Genomic DNA, 21,088 nt, shown 5'->3' on the forward strand with positions numbered 1-21,088 from the left:
CTAATTACTGCCTCATCTCTCTGTTCCCTTTTGGCAAAGGCTCTTCAGAGAATCGTCATCTCCTCTGCTCACCCTGGCTGGGCTTGTATCCCCTGGGCTTCCCCGAACCTTCTCATGTTAAGGTCTCCCCCCCCCACCCCCCGATGTTGCCTCCATGTTACCAAACGTAATGGTTATATTTATGCTCTTATCTTCCTGGATATTCCAGCTGCTTTGAACCCACTTGACCACTCCCTCTTTCTGGAAACTTCTAATCTCAGTCTCTCTTTCCTGGTCCTTCCCACTCAGTCTCCCCCAGCTTTGATGTGGACCCTCGTCCACTGACTTGATTTCTCTACTTGGATATCAAGTGTCATTTAACTTGGTTAACACAGAACTCTTGGGTATTTTCTTCCTCACCTCAGTACATGGCAAAGTGGTACCACTGTCCGCTCCACTGTGCAATCTAAAATCTAGAATTTACCTTTAATCCTCTCCTTTCCTCAACCCTCGTGCATTGGTTTCCTGCCGCTGCTATAACAAATTACTGCAGATTTACTGGCTTAGATCAATACAGATTTGTTTTCTTTCGGTTCTGGAGGTCAGAAATAGGAAATGGGTCTCACTGGGCTAAAATCAAGTATCGACGGGACTGCATTCCTTCCGGAGGCTGTAGGGAGGAGTCTTTGTCCTCGCCTTGTCCAGCCTCTACAGGCTGCCCGCACTCCTTGGCTTGTGGCCCCACCTCCATCTCTAAAGCTGGTGGTTCAGTGTCCTCCAGTCTCTCTCTCTCTGCTTCCATCACCGCGTCTTCTTCTCTGACTCTGACCCTCCTACCTCCCTCTTCTAGGGGCCCAATGTTCCCACCCAGATAATCCAGGAGAATCCTCCCATTTCAAGATCCTTAACTTAATCACATCTGCAAAGTCCCCTTTGCCAGGCAAGGTGACATATCCACAGGTTCCAGAAGTTAGGACATAGACGTCTTGATGGGGCGAGGGGTGGCTCCTATTCTGTCTGCCATATCTCCAGTCCATTCCATTAGTTAGTCTGGTTTATTTTATCTCCAAACTATGTCTCGCTCAAACGATTTCTCCCTCCCTGCGCTATTTCTCACCACTTACCCTCCTGTCCAAGTGTCTCTCACCTCTCGCCCGACTACTACAGCAACCTAACTGGCTCTGCCTTTGCCTCTGCCATGCTCCAACCCCAAGTTCATTCTCCACACAGCAGACAGAGGGATCTTTCCAAAACCTGCATCAGATCATTGCACACCCCCGTTTACCCCAAGCCCCCAACCAAAGACTTCCGATTGCACTCAGAGTGAATGCCAGACTCCTCACCTCGGTGTGTGAGAATGTTCATGATCTGCCTCTCTGTCTATCCCCACCTTGACCTGTTCCCTCTTTTCCAGCCACGCTGGCCTTCTTGCTGTTGCTAGAACACACCAGCTGTGTCCCCACCTGGGGCCCCTAGGTGAGCTGAGAGGATGCTGCTCCCTCAGCCATTTGCGTGGCTGGCTGTCACATCATTCAAGTGTCAAACGCCTCTCCTTGGAGACTCTTGCTCTGATCTGACCACCCAGTTTCAAGCAGCCATACACTTGCTCACTGTCACGCCACCCTGCTTTAGTTCTCTGCACATCTCTTACCACTGTCTGGCCTTTCTCTGGTTTGTCTCTGTCTCCTCTGTCCAGAAACGTAAGCTCCCTGGGGGCAGAGGCCTCTCCTGTCTCGTTCGCTGCTGTACGTCCTGGCGCAGGCTGGCTGGCGCCTGCATGTGCAGAGCCCTGTGAGGTACGTGGTTAGCTCAGGCGGAGGGAGCGGAGGAAGCTTCTCCCGGCGGACCCTGAAATGCATCTCAGATGATGCCTCGAACTTTGGCAGGAGAAGGGAGGCAGGCACAGCAAGTCCAGGCACCCTCTGGTGAGACACAGCCTTGGAAGGATGCTGAGGGCCTGGAGAGTGTGTGTGAGAGGTTGGCGGCCCAGGGAGAGCGGGTGCTTGTTTCTCAGTAGTAACGGCAGACTTAAAACATCTTCACATGGTTCTGAGATGGTGGAGTAGGTGGTGGGAAGCCCTCTGTGGGCGCCCAGACCAGCCGCTCTAGATGCAGAGTACACTGTAACACGGGCCATCTTCTTTCATTTTAAATTAACCAGTTAATACTTTCTAGGTAACGAATGTACATGGTTATTAAGACCTAATAATGCAAAGGAGTATATAGTGAAAGTAGCTGCCTCCTTACATCATCTCCGTGTCCTCTTGCTCCCTTCCACTGAAACGACCATTCCTGGGGGCCCTTTCAGAAACACTCTGTGTACCTATACATTTATAAGAAAGTATATTGTTGGTTTTTGGCTTTTACACACAGTAGTGACATACTGCACTCCCAATTTTGTATCTGTCTTTGAGTTGTTATCTATTACACTGTAACAAACCATCGGAACACTTAGTGCCTAAAACAACCACATTTTATTGTTTTTCATGATTGTGGGCTTATCAGAGCTTGCTCCTGCCTCGGTGGCCAGCCGTGGGTCAGCTCAGGGACGCTGCTGCCCTTGGCTGGGCGCTCTTACCTGGCTGGGTCTCACCTGAGACAGCTCAGCTCTGTTGCACGTGACCTTTCAGCCTCCTAGGTCCAGGCCAGCCAAGCATGTTCTCATGGTGGTTGCGGAGAAGCAAGAGGGAAGTAGAAGTGAATAAGCCCTTTTCTGAGCTTCTGTGTGCATCAGATTTGCTCCTGTCCTACCAGTTGGAGCAAGGCACGTGCCCAAGCCCAGGGTCAATGGGAAAGGCCACGAAGCACGTGGATTCAGGGAGGCATGAGGACCTGGGGCCATTTGTGCAACCAGGGTACCAGGGAGCTGTGTTTAGATCTGTTCCCTTTGTTTAATGGACACAGTCTGTCCCATTGCCTGGGGTGTACCATCATTCATTTAACAGGCCCCCTGCTGTAGTTCCTATCCTTTGCCATTACCAGTAGGGCTGCATGTAGTAAACTAAACATCCGTATATGTACATCTTTGTGCTCAAGAGTGCGTGTCTCTTTGGGAGAATTTGCTAAAACTGGAATTTTTGGGTCGGATGGTACAGGTACGAACATTGTTTTGTAGGTATTGCTGAGTTGCCCTCTGTAGACACTCCTATCGATTTATACTCCTCCCAACACTATCTGATGGTCTCTGTTTTCTTGTCAACACTCTTTGGGAGGCAGGAGGGTCACAAGTGCTGCAAACATTAAGGTACCTGTGATTTACAAGAAGCCAGAGAGACGCGGGGATGAAATTCAGAGTTCATACGGAGACTGGGAAATGCAGAGCCTGGCTGTCTTTGCTGGATAACAAAGGGGACAAACCAGTTCCTCCTTCCATAGGGGTTTGTTTTTTCCTCTTGGATTGGAGCCCCAGCAGGAATGGTTTGAATAGACCTAATGCTTCTCTATTGACATGTAAACTGAGTAGTTGAGATTTTTTATATTGATATCAAGTACTCCCTGAACAGAGTAGAAACCGAAGTTTTTTCTTCCCCATCTGATCAGATCTCTGGGTGTCAGCTGTTTATCCCACAAGGGAGAAGGCTGTGAGGAAGGAGCAGTCACTTCAAGTGGCAAAGGGCACAGCTCCTCCTTCCCTGGGCGGGGGTGGGGGGGTGCCAGGGCCACCTGGGCACAGAGCCGAGCCGGCCGCAAGGCTCATGGGACTGTCTGTGGACGTGAACCGGGGACCAGAATCCCCTGCCGGGGGCTAATTCCCCACACTCTTCCTGGTGAGGGCCCTCGGGAGTGGTCTCTGTTTGGCTTCCGGCTTCCTCTCTATTTGTCACTGGGAAGCTGGTTTCTGCCACCTCAAACCCCCAAAAATGCCCGTGGGAAAGTTGAAACCAGCCCCTGGGCCCCTGGGCCCCTGAGTCCTCCCCCCCTCCCCACTTCGGTCACCTGAGAATCCCAGCAGGTGGAGCAGGAGAGGGACTTAGAAACTGCCCGTCCCGGCTTGACCAGGGCTGGGAAGGAAGCTGGGCTCCTTCTCTTGAAGCTGACGTCCACATGGTTTGTGCCTGACCTGCTGGGGAGATGGGGCAGGAGCCATCTGGGTTTGAATCCCAGCGCCAGGACAGTATCCCAGCGCCTCACAGTAGCGAAAGGTGAGGAAACTAAGGCTCAGAGAGGTTAAGTAACTTGTCCAGTGCCACACAGCTAGGAAACAGAGGAGCAGGGATTCAAGCCCACGGCTGCCTGAGGCCAGAGCTGTTTCTCACATAGTACTACTGGGCTTCCCCATCCCGGGAAGTACACCCCGGCCCCACTTTGCAGTCCTGATGCTCTCCCCTGCGCCTGGGGGTGTGAATAGGCAAGTGGGGGAAGAGACACTCAGATTTAAGTCTTTCGGGAGCAGGATTCTGTGTTGCAACTGGAAAGCTCTCAAGGCAATTGTAGGGTGCACCTTGTTTGCTACCCAGTTCTCTGGGATCACTTTCCTCTCTTGCCTGATGTCCAATGTCTGGAAAACTGCTTTTCTTTTTTTTTCATATATTCTGTCTTGCTTTTGTGTTTATTTTAGATGGGAGGGTAAATTCGGTCCGTCTTGGCTGGAAGTGAAAGTCTATTTTTAACATTTTGATCCTCTTTATATATTTAATTCTTTAATACAGTGGGAATTCATTTCCTTGTGTGCCCCGAGGTGCCCTATTTCCTTATGCCTCATGGTGCCGGCATGTAGCGGGACACACGGTTGGGCCATGACAGCGGGGTGGGGGAACGTCTGTTTCTTTTGTCGATAGTGGATTCTGTTTGGGAAGCTGTGTGGTCCTTGGCCAGCGCCTGTGGAGCCCCCTCCATCACGAGCCTTGCAGCTTCTGCATAATTTCTCTGGCATGAGCTGCTTGATTTTTTAAAATAATTAATTAATTAATTAATTTTTGGCTGCATTGGGTCTTAGTTGCTGTGCACGGGCTTTCTCTAGTTGCGGCGAGTGGGGGCTACTCTTCGTTGTGGTGCGCGGGCTTCTCATTGCAGTGGCTTCTCTTTGTTGCAGAGCACAGGCTCTAGGTGCACAGGCTTCAGTAGTTGTGGCACTTGGGCTCAGTAGTTGCGGCTCACGGGCTCTAGAGCGCAGGCTCAGTAGTTGTGGCACACGGGCTTAGTTGCTCCGCAGCACGTGGGATCTTCCTGGACCAGTGCTCAAACCCGTGTCCCCTGCATTGGCACGCAGATTCTTAACCACCGCACCACCAGGGAAGCCCCGAGCTGCTTGATATTTTTAAGATTTCTGTCCTCCTCGTTGGGAGAGTGAGTGGCAGGAAAGTCACCTTTTTTGAAGGGAGGCCAAGAAAACAATTTGCTTGGGAGATTAATTAGAGCCTGGAAATTTAAAAAATTTCAAAAATGATTTTGTAGCCACCATGCTAAATTTCAAATTAGATTGTAAGCTCTTTACTCAGAATGTGCAGCTCCTTTTAGAACTGAGGAGCTGATCCTTGCCTACCTGACAGGAAACTCCCCCGACTACCTCCTCTCCCTCTCCCCGCCCTTCGTGGTTCAGCTCTTGGAGTTTCCCCAAGCAGCTGGTCTGAGTCATGCCTTTGCATATTCTGTTCCTTCTGCCTGGAATGCCCTTCCCTACATTTTCCTCCTTGAAAACATATACCTGTCACACTCTTGCTGAAGGTTTTGTCTCCTCCACCCAGCCAGAGCTACATGCATCTTTGTTAGAGCCCGCACCATGTTAAATGGTCTTGAAAGACCAGAACCTCCATGAGAAAAGGGGCGCTGTCTCCTAATTCTGAGGAGAGCCTCTTCCTCTCAGCTGAACCTCTGCCAGGGCCCACCCCACTGCTCTGAGAACACTAGACTCTCTTCACGTCTTAAATCAAGACTCTGGTGAGTGGACTTCCCTGGTGGTGCAGGGAAGGTGGTTAAGAATCCGCCTGCCAGAGCAGGGGACACGGGTTCGATCCCTGGTCCGGGAAGATCCCACATGCCGCGGAGCAACTAAGCCCGTGCGCCACAACTACTGAGCCTGGGCTTTAGAGCCCGTGTGCCACAACTACTGAAGCCCGCATGCCTGGAGCCCATGCTCCGCAACAAGAGAAGCCACCGCAATGAGAAGCCCATGCACCACAACGAAGAGTAGCCCCCGCTCGCCACAACTAGAGAAAGCCCTGGCGCAGCAACGAAGATGCAATGCAGCCCAAAATAAATAAATTTTAAAAAACCAACAAAACAAACAACAACAAAAAGACTCTGGTGCGTTGCCCCAGTGTTAGGAGATCGGTGAACATAAAGGGACGTGAATCCCACACAGCACTAGGGAGTGGTTTGTACACTCCTCTTCAACTGTGCAGCCCCTTGTTTACATAAACATCTTGGCAAGCCTAGGAAGTAAAAGCCAATGAAAGAGGAGAGGTGAAGAGTCTAGGGGTTCTACCAAAGCCCTCAGTTGGGTTCTGCAGAGTTCTGTTTAGAAAGCAGTGAACTTGGGGATGGGCATTGGTAAGTCTTCTCAAACAGTGTTTCTCAGCTGAAAGCCTGTTTTGTGTTTGGGAGATCTAGTTAGGATACGAGTTTGGCCACTGTAACAAAGGTCAGAATAACAGCGACTTGAGCAGAACAAGGTAAAAGTTAATGTTTCTCTCTCATGTACTAGTTGACCATAAGCAGCGCCCAGGGCTTGTGGCAGCTCCTGGCTGTTAGAGACCAAGGGTCCTTGTGTCTTGCTGCTCGCCATGCTCAGTAGATGGTTTCCACCTTGTGGTCTGGGACAGGTTGCCAGTATCTATCAGCACAGCCACATCCGGGCGGGTAGGGTGGGATGAAGAGGGACCAGTATCTATCAGCACAGCCACATCCCGGCTGGTAGGGTGGGATGAAGAGGGACTGGACAGCAAGCTCATCCCCCCTAAGGCCCTGGGCCAGATGCTGCGTGTATCCCATCAGCTGTAACTGAGTCACACGCAGCATCTAGCTCCCAGGGGCCCTGGGAAGCTCTGTGCACTGATGAAACCTGGGCATTCTAATGCTAAAGGAAGAAGGGGAGAATGAATATTAGGGGGCGACTGGCAGATGCTGCCACAGGCAGGGGCAGGCCTACCCTGGAGGGTGCAGCCCAAATGCCTCTGCCTGTCATCGAGTTAATTCACCATTTATTGTCACTCTTTGCCAGATGTTGTGCCCGGCCCCGGGACTCAAAAATAAACGACACTCAGGTTCTTCCTTTAAGCCTCTCCTTAGAGTCTAGAAGGGATTGGGGTGCTCAAGGTTGCTGGGACAGCTGGGGGTGGCTTGGGATGGGGCATGTCGGGGAGGAGATCCACAGCGCTTAGAGATCAGTAACGGCCAAGGGTGTTCTCAGCATCGCAGAGCCTTGCAAAGGCTTGGAGGAGTGAACCTGGCTGGCACATGTGGAGAACTTGGCCAGGACCTGTGTTCCATGCTAAGGGATTTGGGCGTCACCCCGTGGTGATGGGGCTGGGTAGGGAGGTGGGGGAGGGTGAACCGGTGAGTCTCTGAGTTCTGACCCCAGCTGGTCTTCTCACTCACCACACCCTGTTCTCCAGCCACTTTATTCAATGCAAAGGAAGCTTGCCTTTGCACCTTTCCAATGCTATGCTGTTCCCTCAGCCTAGTTTACCCTTCCCTCTCTTGTTTGCCAGTCCAGATCCTACGCATCCTCTAAGGCCCAGCTGAGTGGTGTGGTCACTCCAGGTCACCGCCTAGTCCCTACTAAGAACTCATTAGCTCCATTCTGCAGTCTTGCTCTGGTCACAGTATTGTTTCCATTTTGTAAACGGGGGAATTGATGCTTCAGTATGCCCCTGGTCCCACAGCTAGAAAGATGCAGCAGGTAGCAGAGGTCCTGATCTGTTGTCCTTTCTGCTTGCTGGCCTGGCGATTCTGCTCCGGGCAGCCATTTCCAGATGCAGGTGCAGAAGATCAGCAGCAGGGAGGTGAGCTGGAGGGGCAGGGAATGATGCGGAATAATTCAGAATAATGCGGAATAATGTGGAATAATGGGGAGAGAGGAATCCTCAGCTCATGTGTCCAGAGAGCCTTTCTTAGAATTACTCCCCAAAATGCTGAGGTTAAATCCTAGGGCCAAAGTCACAGAGCAACAAACTGAGATTTAAATCTGGGACTCTGAATCCCATTTTACTTTATTTTATTTTTTGGAAGCTTAAAATACACAGAAAAGAAATTCAAAGTATACTGATAGTCTTACCACTCAGAAATAGCCACTGTTAATATCCTGATATATATATATATTTTTTTTAAATTTATTTCCGATTTTTATAGAAGAGTTCATTTTTTCTAAAAGTAATATTAAATGATTCTGCTCAATATAAATAATTCAGACTTTAAAGATGAGAGCTTAAAAATTACCCCAAATATTATCATTCAGAAATTACTATCGTTTCCTCCAGTGGTAATCATTCTAGATGTCTCTGTAGGGATACAGACAGATTTAAAGAGAAATAGACACACTTTTATAAATAGTGATCATATTCTTGTTTAGTAGAGTAGCCACTAGCCACATGTACCTATTGACCCCTTGAATTGTGGTAGGTTTGAATCAAGGTGTGCTATAAGTGTAAAGTACACAATGGATTTAGAAAAATTAATATGTAAAAGAATGTAAAATATCTCAATAACTTAAAAAATACTGATTACTGGTTAAACTGATAATATTTTGGATATATTGAGTTAAACAAAATATATTAGTAAAATTAACTTCACCTGTTTCTTTTTTCTTTTTTAATATAGCTACTACAAATTTTAAAGTAACATATGGCTTGCATATATTTCTATTGGATGGCAGTGCACTATTTAGAAAATAAGGTGTTAGTAAGTATTCATGGAAAGAAGAAACTGAATCCGAAGGAATTGTTGAGCTCCAAATAAATGCTTCACCATGTGACAGTCATTTCCTAAAGAGTCCAATAAAGCTTTTTTTAAAAAAATATTTATTTATTTGGCCACACCGGGTCTTAGTTGCGACATGTGGGATCTTTTAGTTGCGGCACGTGGGCTCTTAGTTGCAGCATACGGGATCTAGTTCCCTAGTGACTAGGGATCGAACCTGGGCCCCCTGCATTGGGATCGTGGAGTCTTAGCCGCTGGACCACCAGGGAAGTCCCCAATAAAGCTTTAAGAAGATTGGAGTCATATTTGTTTTTTTTGTTTAAACATATATTACAGTGTTTTGAAAGATGAGGGCATGGCCCCCTGAAGTTCCTCCCAGTTTTTGACGTATTATTGTCTTTGCATCGTATTAATTTATAACAGTCATGTTCTGTTTTGTAATTCTCGTAGGCCTGCAGGCCTCTGCCTACATGTCCTTCATCCCTGAGCCCTGGATTTCTTTATTAGCTGGATTTCATTCTCAGGAAGGACTCATGCTTCTGGGAGGAAGCTGCTGTTTGGGCTGGCCTGTCCACGTGGGCTTTGCTCCGTATCCCCGGGCTCTGTGCCGACATGGCCTTGCGGCCCTCGGGGTTGATGCGGCCACGGGGCAAGCCTGACGTCCTCCGCATCTTGTAGGCAATTGCTTTCTCTTCTTGGACAGCTGAAGAATTTTTGTGTTCAGTAGCCTAACTCGGCTCTGTTTTTGTGTTGCTTGGTTCCTCCCAGGACCCTCGGTCTCATCTCTAAAAGATTATTTTCGGCTCCACAGTGCACAGACAGAGGCACTGCTGAGAACTATAGATTCAGCAGCTTTGGGTCACTGACCAGAGCACTTGGAAAGGCTCTTGTTACGGCTCTCGGCCTTCGGTAGACCTACTTCCCAAAATCTCAGTGGGTCCTCTGTGATATTTTTTTTTAGTTAATTTTAGATTACACAAATAATGGGCAAACCTGTTCTCCTTTCTAGGGCCAGGACATTACAGATAAAGCTAAAGCCTAATTGGCCACTAACCCCCGTTGAGGTTCTCCTTCCTGTACCCCAGTGGTAACTACTGCCATGGGTTTGAGGTATATCCTTCCAGACCTTTAAAAATTGCTTTTATATTTTCATACAATTATGTTCTGTCCCTTCACAGAAAAAATAGTCTGTGTTCAGGCCGATGTATGAATTGTTCTGGGTTTACTCAGAACAATCTGGATGTGTGGATTCCAAAGAGCTGCTCTTGGAGTGAGGTTTTTATTCTAATTAACGAGCCAACACAGACATTAACAAAGTTACAAGTATAAGTAATGCACTCTTAGGAGCAGAACCTTCATACAAACATTCCCAGATACCATGTCTGTAGAGCTTTGACTTTTAGGCAGAAACAGACTGCATGCATTCAGGTCATTTTGACACAAACTTGTTTTAAGAATCTGAGTACACAAGACTTTCTACCAGCTCATGTCCACGTATAAAGCAGTAGACCACAAAAGAGCTAGAAGATTTCACTGCATTGTCTCTGAAAAATACAGAGTATTGGGTTCTGTGTGTTTTGTAGCGATCATGCTGAATAAATCGTAAGACAACTTTGTGTTTTCTACTGAACTTGAGCTCTGTCCACATTAACGAGTATCCATCTTTCTAGTTCAATAAATACGGGACAGAGGAATGAATGCTTGAGCTACCACCCTTTTGCATTCATACTCTGGAACATTCTTAATTAAGAGAATTCACTGTCAGATGGTCCTGAGGTCCTTGGGGAGTTCCCAGCCCACAGACCATTCCTCACCCCCATTTAGCTTCTCACTGTGTTCTTTGTAGATGACATGGCAGAACTCCTCCTCGGGGAATCAAAGCTGGAGCAGTTCCTGAAGGAACACCCCCTGCGGCAGGGGGCCAGTCCCCGAGGCCCCAGGCCCCAGCTGACTGAGGTCCGCAAGCATCTGACCGCTGCCCTGGACCGAGGGAACCTCAAGGTACCGTGCGCCTCGGGATGAGGGCTTAGAGGGATATGCTGGCTCTACCGCCTCTGGGCAGCGTGTGCTCGGGAAGGATGCCCAGGGACGAACTGGGCGACAGGCGGAGCACATCTGTGGCTTGTCTTCTGAGGAGCAGGCCAACTCCCTGTGCAATTGATGTGGGGCTTCCAGACCAATAGGTTCTCTCTGACGAGAGTCTCTAATGACACATTATCCTGAGAAATGGCACTAATCTTCCCCAGGTGCTTGGAATAAAGCTGTTATCTGGGGCCCAGGACTCAATCTGACACTCTGTCCCACTGAAAAGAGAGAAGTTAATCAGGAGTGTCACTTACCGCACGATATCCTGCCTAAAATATGCAGCTCGTGAATGTCCCAGGCCGCTCTGGCCCGGACGGGGGTGCATATTGGTGCCGGCAGGCCTGGTACCTTGGTGTGGGAGGGAACCAGGGCAGGAACTTCTCTCTGCCTGAGCAATGACCCTAATCCTCATGGCACAGGAAACCCTAAGCGCTGCCCTTCTCTTCATCTACCCTGTTTCCTGGTCTCTATATTCAGCTTTCCCTCTCCCTCTCACGTCTTTCCTTGCTTGCTTCGTTGAATCTCTTTCATCTTGCCTTCCCTCCCCCCTGCCCCCTTCCCCACCCTGTTACTGCACTTACCGGTTTCTGGACACTTACCTGCCTGGAGTCTGGCTCTTACTGGCTTCCTGAAGTCAGCCTTGTTCAGATAGCTGACTGCATCCCACCATTCCTGTCAGCTTCTTTAGGGTCCCTTTAAAATCTCGGATGTATTCTCTATTGGGGAAGGGCAGTCTTCAGTGAACTTTTAAAGCTCTGAGTTCTTCCTTTCTTCCTTCCTTCCTTCTTTCACTTTTCTTCAGAGTTAGGGACAGTTGTCTCCATGTCAGTTGTTCTTAACGAAGATGGTTCTGGTGACATTGGTGGGTCCTAATCAGTGGGAAAGGGTGGGGGGACCTCATAGTGACAGCTGGTCAGACTCAGGTGTCCTTCCAGGAGGTATAAGGGTGAGACTCTGTGTTGGGGAGAGAGGTTGAAGATCACTGCTCCAGGCCTGGCACCTGGCTAGTTTCTATCCCACTTCGAATCCCCCTACCTTCATCCGGAAAAATTAACCTTTAATTTTACCACATGCTCATAGTTTTTGCTCCGCATCCTCCACAACCCAGTGCGGTAGTAAGAACATTGAATTTCAACTTAGAATTCTGAGTTTGCTTTCCAGTTGTGGATTTATAAGCTGTGTGACCTTGGGAAGTTACTTAACCTCTCTGAGCTTCACATTTTTTAATCTATAAGTGTACTTAGCTCAAGGTCATTTTGAGTCTCAGGTGTAGAAGTTCTTTCCAACTGAATAGCGCTAGATACGTGTCAGTTTTTGCTATTTTATTGGTTCTACCTAGAGAATTTTTCTCCTGTTGCCATTTTTTAGCTCCCTCTGCCTTATAAAGAGTGTTCCAAAGTCATATTGCTCTTGCTTGGGCGGGTTGACCCACTCACACTGGCTGATGTGAAATTTCCTCTCCTCTTGACCTTAAGTTCGGGTGTCTCCTAGCTGGGAGCTAGGGAAAGCCCTGTGCAGACACAGGTGCCCACAAAACACAAGTGAACTGAGGCTGGAGAGACCAGAGCAAGGTAGCCGTGTGGTGGCAAAAAGAGCCTGGGCGAGGAGTCAGGAGGCCTGGCTTCTGATTCAACTCAAAGAAAGTTGCACATGTCACAGGCAAGGTAACATGGCACCGGGCTGGAGCTGCTCCCCTCTCCCCCTCGGCCCAGGGGCCTTGGCCAAGCTGTTTCCTCCTCTGCACGAGGCCATAGATTGGACTTGCCCAGCAAGGCTCTCCATACCGTGCATCCATACTGCGCCTCTACTCTTGGAATTTTTTCAAGCTCCTGCGTATTTTCCATCTGGCCCTTCAAGTTACCTTTTTTTTTTTAATTAAAAATTTTTTCCGGTTTAATTTTTAAAACTTTTTTCTTGTGGTAAAATATAAATATCATAAAATTTGCCATTTTAACCATCTTTTAGGTTCAGTGGTTTTAAGTGCGTTCATATTCAGCTCACCACCATCTACCCCCAGAACCTTTTCATCATCCCAAACTGAAGCTCTGTGCCCAGCAAACACGAACTCCCTCCCCCTCCCCCTTCAGTTTGCTTTTCAGCCTATGGGTCTCAGTTCTGGGGAAAGAGGGAGGACACAGGAATCTCCTAGGAAGCCTTTTCTGTGTACCCAAGGCTGCCCTGTCCCCTCCCCTGGTGGAGAACCCCTGTGGTGGATGCTTTTTTTTCACAGCTCTTTTTCTCTTTTCTTCAGTCTGCTTTGATTTCTTTCTCTGTTTCCAAATATAATTCTGACGTCTTGCATTGGTGCCACTCCCTCGGGCCACTCTTAAAACCCTTTTGCTCCCTTCGTTCTCTTGCCTGTTCTATGTCCTCTGCGGTGCTGCCCCTGCTCCCTTTCAGGGACTGCCTGGAAGCCGACCACCTTGGCTGAAACAGCGGCTTCGCCATGCTCTGGCTGGTTACCTGTGTATCGCCCACCCCGTCTCAGCCACAGATTACAGGATAGTGCAGCTTCATGGTGTGCTTCTGTGAGCTGAAAAATCCGGCCTTGTGTAGCTGGGGTTCCAATGAGAATGCCTAGGAGAGGGTGATAAATCTGTTTCCTTATATAGATGGCTGGGTCGCCTCTTCTTTCCCCAGTGATGAGTGGGGCTTGAGGATGGGCTGAGGATGAGGTTGGTGGGTGTGGACTGGGGAAGCCAGCCTCTCCTGATGGAGAGGAAGACGAGCCCATCAGAGTTAGAAGTTGCAGCCTCTGGGAAGGGACCTGGGTCAGTAACCATAGCAAGCTGGAACAGCTCAGTGAGAAAAGTGTGTCCCTGGAAAGAAAGCAAGTCCTGACTTTTGCACCAATTTAGAAAGCCTCTCTCCTTGGGTTATTTGGGTTGCAATCTGTGGTATACCCCCAGTGCCGTGGGCAGGACCCACCAGGATGTCCGTGGAGCCTCCTTTTCTGAGACAGGTGCTCGTGTGTTTTGTTCATAACGCACGCCTTCCATCCTTGACCCAAGCCTGAGGCCTGAGGGGAGCCTGCTTTACAGCAGATTTATTGAAGTATAATTCACATGCCATGTAATTCATCCATTTAAAGTGTACAGTTCAGGAGCTGTGCAACCATTACGTCAATTTTAGAACATTTTCATCACCCCAGAAGTAAACCTGTAAGTATTAGCCGTCATCTCCCATGCCCCCATCGTCCCAGCCCTAGGCAACACTAGTCTGCTTTCTGCCTCAGCAGGCTCGACCATTCTGGCTAATATATGTCGCCTGTGTGACTGGCGACATATATGTCACTTTTTCACTCAGCGTCATGTTCTTGAGCTTCACCCATGTGGTCCCAGGGGTCAGTGCCTCGTTCCTGATGATGGCTGAGTAATATTCCGGGGGACGGCGAGACCACATTTTGCCTCCGCCCTCATCAGCTGCTGGCCACATGGGCTGTTTCCGCTCTGGGGCCCCCGTGAGCAGTACCGCCAGGAAGGCTCCCACGCCCGTCTTGGTGTGGAGAGCCGCGGGGCCCCGTGGGAGCATCACACAGCATATCGTAGGAAAATGTTTTTCTCTCTCCTTTTCCTTCTAGTCAGAATTCCTGCAAGAGTCCAATCTGATCATGGCCAAGTTGGATTATGTTGAAGGAGACTATGAAGCCGCTCTCAACATTTATGCCCGGGTGGGCCTGGAAGACTGGCCGCTGACGGGCGTGCCCCCTTACAGGTTGCGGATGGCCGCGGACGCCTACGCCACCAAAGGTGAGGCCCACGCCTGCTCTCCTGGGGGCCGTGCCCCGGGTCGCGCTGTGTGGAGCTGCAGGGCCTCCCCGGATCCTGCGCTTTGACCCCTGTGCCCTTGGCTGGGCTTAACCCCGGCAGCTCCCGGCGAGGCCCCTGGGGTCGCCCCACCACAGGCACTGGATCATTTTAAGCCCAGCGACACGGCGTTTCCTTAGAGCTGCGGCTCCTCAGTTATCCCCGAAGGAACAACTTGCAGTAAAGTTTCCTGATGATTAATGTGCAGCTTAAGCAGGGACCGTTCTTGGTAATTAAGATGCCGCACAGTGTATATACAGGGATCCTTACATATGGCCAGTTGGCCATGCGGCTGCTCTCATTTTTATTCATCAGTGCCACCTCTGGCTTAATTAAGGCTCAGTGGTCACTGAAACAGCCAGCCATGCAGTGTTTACCTGGGGGCCTAGGGACTCAGGGGATAGAAAGGGGAAATGTTGCCCTGGTTGCCACAGAGGAGTTTGTGATCTAATGTGAGGGAGTGCAGTCCCACGGGAAAAAAATGACAGAAAGCCAGGACACACACATTATTTGACCTTTCCAAGTTTCTACTTCCTCATCTATGAAATGAGTGTAATCACATCCACTTCATAGAGTTATGAGGATTAAGCCACATAATGTATGTTAAAGCACTTACTAAATGATATTTTTAAATGTCAGCCCCAAACAAAACAGCAAATGGAAAAAGCCAGGCCCAGTAACAGCTTTTCAGAGGCAGGAGAGGTCACTGTAGGCCAGCAGGGCCAGGAAGGCTTCCTGGAGGAGGAGGGACACTTTGAAGTAGATTTATAAAGGCCTCAGTAAGAAGGAGACCCTCTGAAAGCAGCTCCTCTCCTTCCTGCCACCTACCATCCAAACCATGCAATGTGGCTGACTGTGGCCACACAGAGGCCCGGGCCCTGGGTGGGTTGACCCTCTAGAACAGCACTGAGCTGGCCACTTGTATGCAGCCGGCTGTCTGCCTTGGTTATCCTATGCAATGTTGAACAAAGACCCAGCCAAGGCACACTTAAAGAGCCTTGTGACAGGGGTGACATGTTCACCCAGTTCCCTGGGGAACCTTGCTCAAGCACTTTTAGGTTCCTCTAATTAATCTTCTCAGTGTCCCTGTGGGCTGGGAAAGGATGCTGTCACTCTGACAGGCCACTCTGGTGGTTTAATGGGCACATCAGGGCTTCTGAGGGCCTGGGCCTGGACGTGCATCTGTCTGAGGTCTGTGCCACACAGCTGGCCTCTTTTCTCGCTGGTGTTCACCCAGCACCTCACATGCCTTAGGCTTATGGGAGCTGTGTGTGTGTGTGTGTGTGCGTGTGTGTGTGAGAGAGAGAGATTTGGGGCCAGGAACAATATTGTGCAGCAAGAGCAAGGCTTCATCTGGCAGTTTCCAGTCACCTGATTGACCTGGGGCCTCCTGGCTTGTAGCCAGGAGTTGGTTTGTCCTTTGGGGGAGGAGCATGGCTCTAAGACCTGATTAGCACCAAGAGCTCAGGTCTTGATTTGGGCTCTGAGACGGCCTGGTGGGCCAGACTGTCTGCAGGTGGCACCACCAGCTTAGTCTCACGGCTGCCGTGCAAAGTGGGCAAGGGGGACGGGAGGCTTGGTCCCCGAGTCTGGCCCTGGGTGGTGTGTGATGAGCAGTGGGCCCCAGCCATGGGGCTGAGGCATTTGGCTCTTGGGATATGCTGGCTGGCTCATGGGAGAAGGGAAGAGCTGTCCCCTCACTTCACCAGAGTAAGACTGGGCTGGAGCAAAGCCCAGGTGCACCTTGGATGGGCATGCACCAGCCCATGCCCCTCCCCTGTGCCACCTGTATGCTGCTGTCGGCCGGGGAGTTGACCTGCACACTTTCACAGGTCATCTCAACTTTTCCATGGTCCCCTGAGGTCTGACTCGACCCAGTGTCTCAGCCAGAGTCAATGTCCATGAACTCCCACGTCTGCTCTTGCAGCCATGGCCGGGAGCAGATTCCCCTGGCCAGGTAATACAGCCTCGGCTTGTTGGGAATCAGAAGCCAACGTCATTCAGTTGTGAGAACCTCCTATGGGCCAACACCACGTTAGGGTTTTATTGTCTCTTTAATTCTCCAAACCCCTAATTTACAGACAAAGGAAATGAGACTGGGTGAGGTTACTCGGAATGATATGGTGCCTACTGTGTGCCAGGCACTGTGGCCCTCATTTGGGTATCTCAGCCAAGCTTCACCATCACCCTATGAGGTAGACACTATTATTTTCTCCATTTTACAGATGAGAAAACCGAGGCACAGGGATGTTAGATATGCCATCCGGGGCCCTACAGCTGGGAAGTGGTAGAGCCAGGACTCAGCCTCAGTGGCTGGTTCCAGAGCCCATGCTCTCCTACTGAGTGGCGGGAGGGGGACTCAGTCTGAAGAGTGTTCAGCTCCAAAGCCCACGTTCTTAATTACTCTGCTCTGTTGGCACGTGGATGGGAATGCACTCAGGGCAGGTAAGGTTTCCGCAGGTAGAAAACATTCAGGTCACTAGAGAACACCCTAGATTTGTATCCATACCCCTCCTCTCAGCCCCACCTCTCACGTTCTTCTCCCTTAACTCCTTGCCCAGGTCCCTTGCTGTAAGTTCTGGCCCTTAAGCTCACGTGTCCTGTCTTCTCTGACACCCTCCGGGGCTCACCCATTCAGAGGCCATCGCATTTGATAGTATCACAGCCCAGTAGGTTAGAACTACTCAAACGTCATATTAGGACCAGTTGTACTGCGATCAGACACTCCAGCCAGTCTGTGAGTTCCACTCAAGGAGGAACTGTTTTGTTTGTTTGCCATCCTCAGAAACTAGCACGGTGTCTGGTGCCTAATTGGTGCTCAATTACTGATTGAAATTTGTAGAAGTTCCCTTGCTCAGATTTCTACCAAGCTGCCCATCGTGTAATTCAGGTGATTCTGGGTGCCTTTGCTTCTAGCTGTCATGGTCAGGTGCATTTTCTTTGCCCAGAGGTAACATACTGAGCATATTTCGATAATTCAGACTTACTCGCTGCCAGTTATGGGGTATACCTGTAAGAGCATGTTGACATCACACCATGACAGAGGCTGGCATGGATCCCTTCCCCAAAGGTTATACATTTCAGTTCATTTCCATTATCAGAGAGCCTCTAAATGGATCTCAACTCCCCCACACCCCGCATTCCCCCAGCGCCTTCCTCCTATGTCTTAAAACTAAGTAGAGAAACAGAGAATGAGAATAGAAGACCTGGAGAAACTCTTTAGCTTCTGGTAGAACTGGGTTAATCAAGTGAGTAGAAATCTTTGCTCTGAGTACAGATTGAGATATCACGTGAAATCTCCAGGACACCGAATGGCCACAGATGTTCTTTTCCCAAATGGGGAGGCTTGGGAACAGTGAACACATGGTCACTGTCTATTTTGGGACTTCGATCTGCTGGACATCGGCTAACTTTCTGCAGCTAGGACAGTGGGAGCTGTAAGTGGCTTGCCTTCCTAGAGATGGCCTTTATAAATAGCCTTGGCATGTTCCCTGTTGTAACAGAGGGACCACGAATGCATTGGTTCCAATTTGAGGGAAGGCCTGTGGCAGTCCTGCGATGGCCCACCTGGTCACGGTGGGTGGGCAGCTGTGTTCTGCGAGGTTGCTGTCGCTCCCCCGTCTGCCAGGGCGCAGTCCTCATCTGTGTGATGGATGACTGAAGCTGGGTGGCTGGCGTGCCGCAGCTTGTGGAAAGGGGAGAGGAGAGAGATGTCTGGGGTGAGCGGAAGTAACACACATCAGCTGTGCTGACAGTCCACTGGTGAGAAGTTACTATAGGGCCATCGCCACCAGGCACTTGGGAAAAAGAGGAGACTGGGGGGACATGTAAGCCTCTCATTAGACATGTCCATCAGAGCTTGGTCTCGGACCCAGGTGGGACCTGTTGGAGGATGCAGGGAGAAGAAAGTAGCCTGTGCTCAGGTGAATGAAAGGGAATGCGTAGGACCTGAGGCTTGGGATTGGTGCCCACGAGGAGGGAAATTACGAACCTGGAAACAGCAGCGTGGTATTAAACTTCCTTTCCAGATTGCATGGTACCAAAGCAGAGAAGGACTGACTCCAAAATATAAACAGAGCCTTCACAACCATCACTCATACAAACGTCTTATTTTCCAGCGGGGGAGACTATGCCAGAGAAGGTAAGGGACTTGCCCAGTGACACAGAATGAACTGGAGGCAGGGCCCGGACGTGGAGGTGTTTCTTGGTAGGAAACGTTCCTGTCAAGCTGCATGACGTCTGCCCAGGTGGAGAAGGCGGTATAGTGTTGGGAGCTTTGTGGGGCCTCCTCCACTTTCTTTATTCCTCCTTTGTTCCTGGGTTTGAAATTGCTCCTCTGACACACTGGCTCAGAGCTTGGGGTTTTGGAGCCAGACTTCCAGGTTTGATCTCTAGCTTTGTCACTTACTAGCTATAGGATCTTGTGCAAATTACTTTCACCTCACTGGGGCTCCATTTTTTCATCTATAAAATAGAGATAATAATAGTATCTACTTTATAGCATTGTTGTAGGGAAGAAGTGAACACATGTAAAGCACTTAGCACAGTGCCTGGCAGATCAACAAAGGTTAGCTATTTTTGTTCTTATGTATCCCTGGAGCTTGAACCCAAATGGATAGACCTCTTCAGAAGCCCCAGCCAGCTATGGGGAGAGGGGAGAGTTGCCCTAGTATATCTGCTTTGTGTGACAGAGGGCTTGGCTCAGGCTGTGGGAGAGCAAGCAGAGATTGGAGGCTCAGGGAGGAAAGGCTGTTGGTGCTGGAGGATGGGGAGTACCCAGTGGTCAGGGGCAGGTGGAGTGGGTACCCTAACGGGACTGCTTGAGGGTAGGTCCAGAGACAAAGTTCGTCCTGCACGTCACCAGTCTTGCCCCGGGCTGGCCCGGAAGGTTAGAGGTCTTTAGAGTTGGACCCACATTCATGGTTTTATCACAAAAGGCCATTCACGTTGGGATGGATCAGTTGATTCAAGTAGCGTTCCTTTAAGAGGCAAGAACAATTCACACAATTCCCAGATAGTTGTCTTCATAAGGAACATGCTAAATACATTGGCTGATAAGAGAGGAGATAGCGGAGGAGGAGAAACCAGCTCTGCTGGGCTTCAGGGAGGAGGGCTCGTCTCTGCTGACTGGACTTCACTCCCTGGCCAGAGGTCTCCCCTTCCCTAGAGTCTGCAGACCTCGTGGGCCTCTCACTTCGCAGAAGGGCGGGTGTGATGAGAACAGCAGCGGGAATGTGGTAACGGAATCATATAATGGCCTCCCCTTGGATGTGTTACTTCCTTCCTCATGTGAGACTGGCCCCAGAGCCCTCTTCGGTCTGCCCACTGTGTGCTCTGAGCATCGGGTCTTGGGGCATGGTGCCAAGAAGGAACTAAGGTGCCCGCCTCTCCGTGGGCAGCGCCGAGGGGCGAGGGAGCTCTCAGGGGCTTTCAGAAGTGCTGCCTGTTCCCTTAAGCTTGTAAGCACTGGTCTTCAAACATAGAACCCATCTCCAGAAAAGGTGTGGATCTCAGCCTTGCCCTCCCCAGCTTGACAACCAGTGTCTTCTCACACCCACGGACCTCAGCTTGCAGTAATCAGTCATTAGGCCAGAGGACAGAGACTTGAAACATTCACTGACAAAACGTTTTGGGAAGAGGCCCCTGGGAATTGCTCGCTGTCTTCCATGGGCCTCCTACCAGAGCAAAATTCAGGCAAATCAGCACAAGGGACACGGTTCATCATTGAGGGGCTTTTATTAGGTGTTGCTCACGGGCTTCTCCACCACACTTTGCTCAGTCCTGGGCCGCTGGGTGGTATCGAAAAAGGCCTGAAAGAAATTGAGCTGGAAATTCTTCAGGCGGTGGGTAGCTACGACTTGAGTACTGTCGTGCTCCCAAGAAGGCTGTCACATGTTGCGACCACAGAGGAAACAAATATCTTTAACCAGGGTTCCCCGCCCCCCACCCATGAAATGTAGGAGACGGGAGGAGAAGGGTGTGTCTGCTCTTTCTCCTTGGGGGCTAATTGTAACAGCCCTCTGGGTCAAGGTGAGGCCAGACTCCCGATGAGGTGACTTGAGGAATGAGTTTCCTAGAAGGTGGTTTACCTTTCTGCCTCATTTTTCTTCCTGGAATATTGTCTGTTAGGAGCAGCCTAGATTCCCCTGGGAAAGTGGAGACATGTTTGTTGGGGGCTTTCGCCTGGGGGCCCTGATGGGGGCTCCATCCTCAGGGATGTTCGTTTGCTGCTCCCAGGGGAGCCTGCGTGTGGTGGGTTGGGTCCAGGCTGGCCATGCTCCACCAGTGCCAGAGGCATCTGGGCGGAAGTCAGTGCTGGTCCCCTCGCACACTAGGGCCCCTGCCCTCTCCGGGCCGTGGGT

At 50.1% G+C, this 21,088-nt stretch overlaps 1 protein-coding gene across 7 annotated transcripts in view; it reads left to right on the forward strand.

Annotated features, from left to right (window-relative positions):
* The window catches only part of TTC7B (tetratricopeptide repeat domain 7B), a 240,025-nt gene that overhangs the window by 12,757 nt on the left and 206,180 nt on the right, over window positions 1-21,088 (forward strand). For 6 of the 7 annotated variants that reach the window (XM_082451245.1, XM_082451243.1, XM_082451244.1 and 3 more), the window contains exons 2-3: window positions 10,682-10,836; window positions 14,501-14,669. In XM_082451245.1, coding sequence (XP_082307371.1) covers window positions 10,682-10,836; window positions 14,501-14,669 — 324 coding nt within the window. Of the gene's footprint in view, window positions 1-10,681; window positions 10,837-14,500; window positions 14,670-21,088 lie in introns of those variants that run through there. The other variant, XM_082451248.1, reaches the window with a different exon arrangement.

This window comes from Balaenoptera physalus, assembly GCF_965194825.1.
Source record: "Balaenoptera physalus genome assembly, chromosome: 2".
Lineage (NCBI taxonomy): Eukaryota > Metazoa > Chordata > Mammalia > Artiodactyla > Balaenopteridae > Balaenoptera > Balaenoptera physalus.